Genomic DNA, 12,759 nt, shown 5'->3' with positions numbered 1-12,759 from the left:
TGTGCACGAAAGGATAAGAGACGGGAGGAGACGATTTGTTGCTTGCAGCCTATTTCAACAGGAAAATCCAACGTGCCCAGAGGAACTTTCATCATTAACGGTAGCTTAAACCGCTATCTAGGATGTCTGTGTGATGTGCAGAATCTTCTTCACCGGGATGTAACGCCATATAGTTGATGCTTTAGCTAACGTGGTTCACGTAGTCCCTGTAATAACTGAAACTGACTAACAGTAAATTCTTGCCGAAGTTTACCTTTTCAAACACAGTCTCACTAATTCTAGTTTACACGTTCGATTAATATATCATTGACCACTTAAACTATATATCTGTTCCTACTTTTTATCTTTCTTTACAAACTGCAAACTAACCTGTCTAACTAATCTCCACCGCATATCTCTCTCGATTTTTCCGATCACTTCCTGTTTCCCCCCACTGACCCTTCACCCTTACTGCTGATTGCCCATGCATTTGCAACAGGTAAGTAAAATAAAACATTTATAATAATATACATTTAAAATAATCGTGAATACTTAACATTGAATAGTTCAACATATTTCAACAGAGTTGCTATATGGTATAATTGTACCAAAATAATAACTTTTTATTTAAACCAAACCCCATTTTTCCAACCGGGGTGCATGTGCAAACTATTTGTTTTGTTTGATACTTTTGACACAAAACTGGTTCTATAGCAGAACTGCGGTAAGCGACATAGCTGCTCAATAATGGGTGAACAACCTTCACGCTGCACTAGGACTACCTCCCACAGACAGAAACCAACAGAGTGCCTACATCAACCATATGTCGCTTCTCCTGGTGTGTTGTATGGGGCTGGTTTAGATGGGATCTTGGCACGTTGAGCTGGGCAACTATGGGCGGCATGCCTTTACTCAGGAGCTTTGTTTCACTGCAACCAGATCTGTGACATCTGTTTGGCAGCTTGCACCTCACAAAAGCACAGTGGCTGTTTCTCTCCTCTTCTACCGGAAAGGGTTGCCATGCCGATTCCAAATTCCCCAAGTGATGTATTCACTCTGCCAAGGAAGACAAGCCAAAACTGTGATGATGCATGGGACAGTAAAAAAAATCAGTCAGGACAACTCACATATTTAATGGTAAATGGTTGGCATTTATATATCGCCTTTATCCAAAGCGCTATGCAATTGATGTGTCACAATCACCCATTCACACACACACTCACACACACCAACAGTGATTACCTGCCATGCAAGGCACCAACCAGCTTGTCAGGAGCTATTTGGGGTTAGGTGCCTTACTCAGGGACACTTCGACACACCCAGGGATGGATCGAACCGACTGCCAGATGACTGCTCTTACCTCCTGAGCTAATGTCATGAATGATTTTAGGTTTGGCACTGAATGGATCTGCTTCAGCAACTACCATGCTCACATCTGCGTGCACTACTCCATCTCCAGGGAGCACAAAACAGTACATCTCCCCTACTAAATAGTAGAGTATCAAAGCCCCCCTGTACATAGAAGCACATCCAAACAGCAGGTGTTAGCTGGGGCGGTGGAGGATGAGTGTGAAGCAGGCGAGCATGCAGAGGCAGCGCAGGCAATGAGCAGCATAGGGAAGGTCTGACTGTTTAAGGAAGGGCGCTCCGAGGTAGTTTGCATGTGATTGGATGAAATTAGTTGTGTTCATGTGATTAGTTGATATGGAACATGTGGGAATGTGATTACTGAAGCTGACTATTGGTCAGCAGCGGCAGAGTTCCCTGATCGACTCTGCTATGTATATATAACCTTTATTTGACTAGGAAGTCACATTGAGATTAAAACCTCTTTTACAAATGAGACCTAGCCAAGACAGGCTCAAATAGCAGCATAACAAAATCACAGTCATGAGACCATTACAATACAGTACTATCCTTAAGTAAGTAGGTATATACAATTCCAAGTGCATAACAATACACACAGTATGACAGAACAAAACACATGGCGGTGAAATGAACACATTAGTGTTACTTAAAGCAGTTGCAGCTAACCGCGAGAATATACATTATTCTTATTTTAAAATCCTTTTAGTTTGAGTTTAGCCTGCAGCTCATTCCAGGACCAAGGACCACTGTAGGACAAGCATGCTCTTCCATCCTCTGTATGAAAAGATGGGAAAAAGCGATGAGCTCACTTAAAATCTGCAGCCAATTTTGGATTCCTCAAATTGATGAAAAAATATATTGGGATTATTTCTATTGTCATTAATCTTGGAGAAATTAATCTGTCTATTTGCAGGCATCTGTAAGGATGTCATGGCTGCTTTACAATGGTGTCCCTGTAGATGGATAATTTCTTTTTCCAGGGTGTCTGAGGCTTCACGGTCACAGTTTTATTTTGTTTGGGGGCAGCAATATTGAGCATAACACCAACATTGCTATTGAAACAATACTACCTCATCAGTAGCTAGTCGATTAATTGCTACAAATTTGGCAAATTGGATGCTGCTGTGCTTCTTAATAATCCATTACATTTTGTTAATTTCCATCGACAACATAGCCTTAAAGAAATGATCTGTCACAGCAAGAGCAACAACAAAGGAAATAATCATTCTTTGCCCTCTGGAAATTACCAAGAATGGTCTTGACTCTTGGTTGTCTCAGTAATATGCTAATTAAAATCAAGGAAGTATAGCAGAATCCAATTTTCAGTAAAACCAGTGTTGTGATCTGAAAATCAACCACAAAAAGCTACAGTCTGTCTCATATATTGCAAGGGGGAAATATAATTGCCTTCTTGTTAGGATTTTACTTGTAACACATAAAGAAATGAGATGTCTTTTCCATATTTTATTTTTCTGTAATTAGCGACAGCATGTGTAATTACAGTTTCCACTTTGCCATATCCCTTTAAAACCTTGTTTTGCCATGCTGGCTACATCAAGACCGTTTGCACCCAGCAAGCATTTAGTATGCACTCTTACCCTGTTAACAAGCCCTTATCTTGCATTCCAGACAACAGTGTCACCAATCAATAAAATGTCGTCTGAACTAGATTGCAAGCTGCCACAGTCACTTAAAGTATCTAATTTGTTACTTCGCAAAATAAACACAGGTCCACTGATGGTGTACAATTAAATACACACTGACTGTTTCTATACCCTAAAGGGCTTCTACCTTGAAATTGTATGAGATTGTAATGAGATTATATGATTTTATTTTTAAAAAGCTGAAAAGGCTCAAATTACTGGTTTGTTTCCTAGACCCACAATTCAGTGAGAATTCAGACAATCTGGCGGGAAAAGGCAAGGTTGGAAGTTCCGGTTTTCAGAGCCAACTGTAGCTTGCATCCACACAGCCTGCCCCTTCCCTCTCCTGGGCTCTGGTCCTTTTCAAGGTTGTTGACTCGTTTGAAACTCCCAGGGCAAAGAGGCATTTTTTGTCTGCCAAAGAAGCTGAAGTCACAGTCGTGCATGGACAAAATAAACCATTTATTTTGGAAGTCCAGAATGGCAACCGGCCGCCAACAACAAATAAATCACAAAAGAAACACATTCATCATCAAGTCCATCTTTTAAAATTTTATTCAATTTCAAGAGAAAAGGGAAAATGCCAGTTGGATGTTTAATCGCAGTAGTTGGTGCGAAATCAATGATAATTCAGCCAGTTCTGCCTAAAAAAATGCCAAATCTGTGGCCAGTGCCCCCCTTATGGGACAACAGAGTAGCGCTGTCAGGCTGATTTTAAAATCCCCCATGAAGGTGATATAATCTGTAGGGCAGAGAAACTAAAGCCATGATGATATTATGCAACCCAAATAAGCCACAACACCGTCCCCTTTGGAGACAGCCAAAAATGCTGCCGTCTAACAACCAACTAATCACTATGGAAACACAAGCAATGCCATTTATGCTCAGGAATGAGCCCATCTTGCTATTACAACACAAACAGTGTGTTTTAATTAAGCTGACATGATTTTAGGAGAAAAGGCAAAATGCCAGCTGGCTTTTCAATCCTGCAGCTCAGTGCAAAATTAGTAACAGTTCAGGCAATCTGGCTGATAGACACTGGATTGCAGTGGAACCTAGCTGTTTAGTGAAAGTGTAAGCGACAGTGAATGGGAAGCATGATGTTAGACTGAACGAGGATGCTGCCTCTGGCCTCTGGGTCATTTTCTTCCAATCTGCAGTGCTGATGTCATACCGTATGATGTCACCCCCCTGGGGAGATTTAAGTTCACTTGTCTTGGCACAAAGCCACCCCCTTAGCCTTTTAACTTAACTTTAATCTGAGGAGTTACCCTTAATGATGTTGGTTCTCAGATCCGAGGGGTCTGATACACATGTACTGCATGCATTTTCAAAATGTGATGCTGTTGGAGGGGTTAATGGAGGGAGATGTTGATATGGTTGTCAGGAGATGGTGTGAGGGGAGGGCCGTAGTACATATCCAGAGTGAGAGGCCCAGAACCAGGAGGCTTTGTGCCCTCAGCCCCATACAGAAAGAATATGACCTCCGTTGTTGAGCAATAAACATCCACCGTCAGCCTCCAGAGTGTGTCACTGCATTGTCTCAGAACCATTTTTAAAGCTAATTACACTGTAATGGAGCTCAGGACCGTTTTTTTCCTTCATTCGCCTCTCTCTCTCGATCTCTTAACCTCTCTATCTGTCACATTCTATACCTCCTCTTTGTTTCCTTTAATTTCCCCCCTTCCCTTATTATCTCTGTCTCTCTGTCTCCCTTTCTTGCATTTTCTACGGGTATCCTCTCCCTCGCTTGCGTAGTGCATATTCAGTGGGCTCGCCGGCGCGTCTGAGAGATGAGACAACGGAGGCCACGCCGGCTCCTGTCTGTAAACACAGACGCCACTGCACCACGGGTGACAATCACCCTGGAGACGACTCCCGGAATAACACGCTCTGGATTAACATTGAGGCTCAACTGCAAAAGATTAGGGTCGCACAGGAAATAGAACTAAACTCTAATCAGACGGAAACGTATGATGACGATGATGACGATAATTTTTCTGCCCAAGGAAGTCTTGCTTGTGACACATTTGTAGCTATTTGTGAAAACACTCATTAAACATCACCTAAGGTGGACTGTGAGAATTATTCATCCACTTACGGTAGAAGAGCAGATGGTCATTTTTACAATTTGCTGCCAGGAAATCGGTATGGTTTAGCTCATTTATTTCCTTCACACATACAGTACTGTGCAAAAGTCTTAGGCACACATAAAAAAAAAGAAAAAATACTAAAACGAACAGTGCCAAACATAGAAAGAATTACTATAAAGTGCAGTGAACAGTTAAAGAAACAAAATCTATATTTGTTGTGGCCACCAATGCATGTTTGGAAATCTCAAATCTGGTCTTTTCTACTGACATACGATTGCAGAAATAAATAAATCTAACATCTAAGACCACATTTATATAAAATTTAGGATGTGATTAATAAGACTTACAGTACTGTAACTCTTCTGTGCCGGAGTTGTAAAACCCCACGCTAACCCAATGACGGAATTTAACGAGGGCCGAAGGGGTTTGCATGCTTGTCCTTCTGGTGTTGCTGGAAGAATATTAGTAGGGTTAAATAGTAATGACTGCTATGCGGAGAGTCTAGATCAGCTAATGAATAAACCATGTTACAAAGACAGTAGTACCACTCTGCCTTCTGCTCTTCACTGGTCTGGGCTGACCAAGAATCTCCACAGTAGGGTCAGTACATCCTGGGTAGCACTGCCGCCTCACAGCAAGGAGGTCCTGGGTTCGAATCCCCGTTGGCTGGGGCCTCTCTGTGCGGAGTTTGCATGTTCTCCCTGTGTCTGCGTGGGTTTCCTCCGGGTACTCCGGTTTCCTCCCACAGTCCAAAGACATGCAGGTTAGGCTGATTGGAGAGTCTAAATTGCCATAGGTATGAGTGTGTGAGTGAATGGTGTGTGTGCCCTGCGATGGACTGGCGACCTGTCCAGGGTGTATTCCTGCCTTTCGCCCAATGTATGCTGGGATAGGCTCCAGCCCCCCTGCGACCCTGTTCAGGATAAGCGGGTTCAGATAATGGATGGATGGATGGGTTTGAAACATACGCGAACCTCGGGAGTGATTACACTCGACTCTTACCTGCGCCACCATTACTCAATATATGCTCCCGGGATTAGCATCTATTGCTGAAATCTCAGTTCGGCAGAGAACTCAGAGGCTGAGGGTCTAGCCAACACAATACATGCAAAACACTGCCATGATAGTTGCGAGCCCAGGTCGGCGTGCATTAAATGGGCTCCTTAGAGTTAATTTGACAGGAACCAGCGTCGTAATGCCCATGGGTTCCCTTCGCACCAAATTACAAGTGCCATGCACCACCAATCCTTTTATGGGCCGAACTTGACAGCCTCTCAGCTTAGAACTACCACACAGGTTTTCCCTTGAGTTACTGAAACTATGGTTTATTAAACTCCATTTGGTATGAAATGTATCTCATCCGATTCCTTGATTTTACCGGATCACATCCGTAGCAAACAGATTACCCTTATGTTTTCTTATGTTGCAGTTATCATAAAACTTCCCTCCTGATTATACATTTTACATGCAATTCCTGTTACCATTACATAAGACTTAATGCAATAATACAAGGATCACATGGACAATGTTTTCAAGGTTTTACCGGGTCTATTTACTATCTCAATAGCAGTTTTGAATATTTAATCTAGGAGAGCATTCACCGGTGTAATAACAGCAGTGCCCAAATGGGGGCATTGTGAGAGTGTCCTGAGCCTTTCCCCAAGGTGGTGGGTTACAGGCGCCATCTCTTCCCATGACCCCTGTGACCTCTCAACTAAAACACAGCCACAGTCCATCTTCCCCTTATCTCCTTCGGCGCTGATGGCCCAAACCTCCCCAAAGGTAGTCTAAACAGTCCAGTCCAAAAGGTTACAAGACATTCTATTACATTACATTATTGGCATTTGGCTGATGCTCTTATCCAGAGTGATGTACAGTTGATTAAACTAAGCAGGAGACAATCCTCCCCTGGAGCAATGCAGGGTTAAGGGTCTTTCTCAAGGGCCCAACGGCTGTGCGGACCTTATTGTGGCTATACCGGGATTAGACTTTGCGTGTCCCAGTCATTTACTTTAACCACTATGCTACAGGCCGCCCCATCATATCTATGAATGATGTAGTTGGGAGTTTTCATGATAACTATATGCTGTAAATATGTATTTGTGCCTCTCATGGTAATATACCTTTTGGATAAACCTGATTTGGGTGAATTAAAGGAAAGGAGGCAAAGCCCTAGATTGCTTGGTTTCTTCTCCTTATCTCCAAAATCTAGGCCTTAGTTCTTGACCATAAAAATGGGTCACCCATCTGTAATTTACAGCCAACCCCCACCAGGCAGTGGTCAGGGGGCTAGAACAAATAACTTCTACAGAGACAGCTTTTGCCCAGTTTCCCCTTGGCTCCTGGATGGTTATGATATCAAAGGTAGACTGTTACAAAAACTAGACCATTACACCAGTCGCACTGAACCAATCAGAATAACACCAAACATTACTATATTCTGACCTGGGATTATCATGAAACATCTTTATGCCATCTCCAGTATTCCTGTGCTCTAACCCTGTAAGGGATGTGAGAGAAGGGGGGCTCCCCAGGGGGCCCAGGAAGGCTCCTCCAGGAATCCTTCTCTAGCTCTCCCCCACAGGCATGTGTGCCAAAAGGTGGGGGCTAACAATGCATGCTCTGGGAGGGGGAAGTCAGCAAGCTGACCAGTGCATGACACCAAATGTTACTTATTACTGGCTTACAGAGTAGTGTCCCGTCCATGTCCTGTTTCCTTTGTTTTTTCTGTGTATTCACTCCCTGTCACCTGTTACTCATTATGTGCTCGTTAGTTTTGTATTTAAGCCTGTACTTTTTCAGTTCTTGTTTGCTAGTTCATCTTATCCTGTACCTGATCCTGTCACTGTATATTCCTGGTCCCAGGTTGTAGCCTCCGCTTCCCCATTCCTTCACCTGTGTATTATCTGTTCTGATTCTGTTATGGATATCCTGTTTATTGATCTCTGCCTGGCTTTGGACTCTGTGTTTTGGATTTCATGTTTGTACTTTTGCTTGCTTGGACTGCCAACCGGTTTTCAAACTCTGCCTGTTTATTGTTACACCACTGATTTCCCTGGATTTACCTCTCTACCTGGACTTTGACCATTGCCTGTTTTTGGGTTACGTTTTTGGTCAGCCCATTGTTTATAATGCCTTCTTCTTCTTATCCCTGAGACTGCATTTGGTTCCTCTGTCCCAGTTCCTGACAACTAGTTCCAATATGAGTTATTGGTGCTTATGGGTAGTGTGACCATACATCCAATTTTTTTTCCTGGGACAGTCCTGTTTTTCAGCCTACTTTCAGGTTTCCCGACTTATTCTCAAATTACCAAAATGTCCCATGCCTGGTGATTTGCATGGTTATTCTGAATGTGTCCTAGCTGTGTTATGGTTGTTTAAAGCACAATAGAGTGTATTCCGCGTTTTAGAATAGCCAATGTATACAACCTATTACAACTACCAAACGTATCAATCAGAATTTTGTCCACCTCCCTATGCCATCACTCTAAGCAACAATGACCACAATGTTTAACTGAGTGCACTAAATATTTCTCAAACCCTCATCAGGGTTTGCCAAACGTGCGTAGCTAATTTTTCAATTGCTCACAGAGGACGTACGAATATCAATCAACATCTTCGGACGAAAAAGCACATATGTTGAGTTAAGTCTAGTCCTAGGGAGTCAGAGTTTCTTGTGCGACACAACAGAGACAGATAAAATGTATGTGAAGGATTGTTTGCTTACCATTCAGTGCTGCATGGATATAGTTTCAGGTCCACCGAATGTACTTCTAAACTGATCAAGAAACTTTTTGAACCTAGGTTTTCATCTGCCCAAGCAAGATCCGAGGTGATCATTTGCAAAGCATTAACTCCATTATCAGAGCAAGAGCTGCATGACTATTAGGAGAAGTGCTAATTTCTAACACTGAGCACAGTGCATCAAATCACATGGACACAAAGCTATTCCCTGTGCTTGTGCACTATTTCATTCCCAGTAGTGGTATAAACACACAAATCATTGCATTCTACTCTTTGCCCAGCGAAACGTCTGAGTTGCAGTGTGAATTTCTTAAACAGTTAATTGAGGAGCATTCTCTTTAATGCCTGTATTTGGATTAATAAAGAAGAGTTCTATTAATCTGGTGTTAATATTGTGCAAATCATAGTCCATCCATCCATCCATCCATTATCTTAACCCGCTTATCCTGAACAGGGTCGCAGGGGGGCTGGAGCCTATCCCAGCATACATTGGGCGAAAGGCAGGAATACACCCTGGACAGGTCGCCAGTCCATCGCAGGGCACCACACACACCATTCACTCACACACTCATGCCTATGGGCAATTTTGACTCCAATCAGCCCAACCTGCATGTCTTTGGACTGTGGGAGTAAACCGGAGTACCCGGAGGAAACCCACGCAAACACTTGGAGAACATGCAAACTCCACACAGGACCTCCTTGCTGTGAGGCGGCAGTGCTACTCACTGCACCAGCTGTGCCGCCCGCAAATCATAGTGGCCGCATTAAATAGATTGCAGTTGGAAATGTTAGTTTTGATATTATGTCCCGTATTCAGCCTCTGCGAATATGGTCACCATACTTATTATAGGTGGTAAAAAATGGAAATATAACAATATAACATTGCTTACTTGGGTGTTGTGTACCCACTCATACTTGGTATGGCCTGCAAGCACTGTGGTGTAGTCTATCGTCTGAGAACCATAATGCCGTTGTTACACAAGAATGTCAATTAATTCACGCTAAACTGATGGAAGTGGGATATGCTCTCTGGCAGTCCAGAACATTCTACAAATGTGACCACAAAATGTATTTTGAGTTGAATAAACTAATTGAAACTAATTACAACTGATTAGAAACTTTTGAACGTAAGCGGAAGAAGGTTTTTGAATGGCCACCACAGTCCCAGACTTGAATATTATTGGAAATCTGTGGAGAGATCGCAAACATGCCATACATGCAAGGAGGCTGAAGAATATTTCTGAGTTAGGTTTTCTGCCTGGAGGAATGGGGGAAAATTCCAAAAGTGAGAATTGAAAGACTCTTAGCTGGCTACAGAAAGCATTTGCAAGCTGTTATAGTTGCCGTGAGTTACAAAGTACTAACTGGTTCCCAAACTTTTGCACAGGGCCTTTTTCCTTTTAAAAAAATAGATATATATGTTGAAACTGGAAAAAAAATAAAAATAAAAAGTTATCTTTGAAGAAATGTGTCATGTTTAACTTTGTACGTTTTAGGGGTCTGGTTCGCTTCTGTTCACCAATATATTCATTGTAAAAGGCTTTTTGGCCAGGGGTGCCCAAATGTTTGCATATGGCTGTATTCCATAAAAAATAATAAAATTGTACTACTTATGTTTTTTCACCAAATATTTTTTCTATCTGCTTCCTGGAAAACAATTTGAAGTGAGATTTTCCGTTGTTGTGTACGAGTGGGCGTGTCCCTTCATGCAGCGGCACGCATTCTTCCCCTTTCGTCATATCGCAGAAGCTAGTGCTGCTCTAACGTCCAGTTCTGCTTGTTTTTAATGCAAACAGCACCTTTTCCCTTCAACCATATTGTTTTTGTATCTACTTTTCCTCAAGATTCCAGTTCTTGTCCACATCATGAATTTGCTCTAGTTTCTTATAAAATAGACACTGTTGCCGGTATGGAAGGACATGCTTTTACCCAAAGTATTTACGTGGGTGTCTCTCTTCTTCCCTATGTTGTCTGGCAGGGGGCGCTAGTCACAGCCTGTGCAGATGACACACTTCACCTCTGGAACCTGAGGCAAAAACGACCAGCAGTCCTGCACTCTCTCAAATTCAACCGAGAACGGTGAGTACTCATATGCGCACACACACACACACACACACGTGTACATGCTTTAAATCATGCTTTCAATCAAATACACATGCAGAAGAAACATGAATACATGCGCACACACATACCACATTTATATATATAGTATGCTGTCAGTCTGTCACACACAAACATGCTCATCACTGACATTCTAATTCACACATGCATTGGCATGCAAATACACTCACATACTGGACACTCACACACAAGCCGCCTGAACATGATGCATGAACACATGCACACAAGCACACACACGCACCCATACACGCACGCGCATACATATTCATACACGTACACATACACATGCACATGCACACACACACACACACACACACACACACACACGCTCACACACAGAACAGGCCTCAGGCCTGCGAGGTTGTGTAAGCCAGCTGCTCTGTACAGGCTGAATCAGTACCCGCAAGTGTTCACAGTCCTCCGCTTCTGGATGTTTTTTCATGCTAAAGGTGATGTCTGTTCTAAAGAAATACGAACTTTAAGCCAAAGGGCATATCTCCTTATTCAGACATTCTATGCTTGTGAGCAGAATGAATACCCTCTTTGACACTTGATTTAGCTTTTTTTTTTTTTTTTTTTTTTTTTGAAGGTTCAGGTAAAAGAGTGGAAAAGAAGAAAAACAATCTATAACCTTGCGCTATGAATCTTTTTTGCTTAGGCTGGATTCCCTTCTACTGAGATTGAAAGCCAAGGTCTCTGCATTGAAAACTCTTACATCAGAAAAATGTGTGTTTTTGTCAGGAACACTTTGGTGATCATCACAGCGAGACTTATATTCTAGATATGAATAGACTATTACCACATGGTCGATGTGCTATGCAGTAATGTTCTTCAGGACAACTCTTCTCTCCTTTGAAAGCTACATTTCTTCTATATCCTGCAATAATTTCTCACTTAAATTCAACAAAAGCTTACTTTTCAGAAATTCACTTTATTACTTATCATACAGAGACGGAACATTTAAAATATGAACACGTAAAGGGAATATTTTGTAGCTGTTTTTCTAAACACCACCGCTAACACCTCATTCCAATCGCTTTCTCTGCTTTTTTCTTCCTCGTTCCTGACGATCGATCAGTCCGCCATCATTGAGGACATTCCAAACCTTCAAATGTTCCTTCTAGAAGTAGAAGTTAGGAACTCCCATTCTTGCCTTTAAGCACTTTAATTTTTTTTCCGGAAAGCGTGATGTATAAATGATCCACCTCTCCCCACCTCCCCACATTTGTAACTGATGTGGCTTTGAACTGAGCGAGGAGATTTCGATTTCTTCACTTCCTTTTCTATTCTCTTTTTATAGCCTCTCCTCTTCTTTTCTCTCTGCATGCCAAAGGTCATTGCATGTGTACCAATACACTTTTTCCTCTGGGCCAATGGAAGTCCTTCCTTTAGACTGCTATTATTTATTTTGATTGAATTTCTAATGTTGAACACTCTCAGAAATAAAGTGACAGTGGAGGTATATTTTTGTCCTCCAAGGATCCCAAATGTACCCTGAAAGTACAGTGATGTTCAATTTGGGTACAAATGAGTAAAAAGTCCAAGCAGAAAAGGTACAAGTTGCTCATATATTCCTGGCTAGGGGAACAATTGTATGCACCTACAGGGTGCCACACTGGCGACAAGCATTTGTACCTTTTTATCCACTTTCCGTACCTTTATTTCTGACAGTGTATTGTGTGGGTTGTTCAGGATTAGTTTGGTGTGTTGAGTGAAATCACAGGGCTCAGAGGCATTGCACTGACAATAAAAGGGCCTGTGGCTCTCTTGTCAGTTCTCCAGAAGAAGAACAGCAGGAAAAGCTGAAAAAG

General features: G+C 42.2%; 1 protein-coding gene across 6 annotated transcripts in view; it reads left to right on the top strand.

Annotated features, from left to right (window-relative positions):
• LOC133124804 (syntaxin-binding protein 5-like) overlaps positions 1–12,759 on the top strand; it is a 188,408-nt gene that overhangs the window by 85,027 nt on the left and 90,622 nt on the right. For all 6 annotated transcript variants that reach the window (XM_061236300.1, XM_061236297.1, XM_061236299.1 and 3 more), the window contains exon 4: positions 10,806–10,906. In XM_061236300.1, the coding sequence (XP_061092284.1) occupies positions 10,806–10,906 (101 nt within the window). The remainder of the gene's footprint in view (positions 1–10,805; positions 10,907–12,759) is intronic.

Source organism: Conger conger, chromosome 3, assembly GCF_963514075.1.
Source record: "Conger conger chromosome 3, fConCon1.1, whole genome shotgun sequence".
Lineage (NCBI taxonomy): Eukaryota > Metazoa > Chordata > Actinopteri > Anguilliformes > Congridae > Conger > Conger conger.
This window is presented reverse-complemented; position numbering and strand designations above follow the sequence as displayed.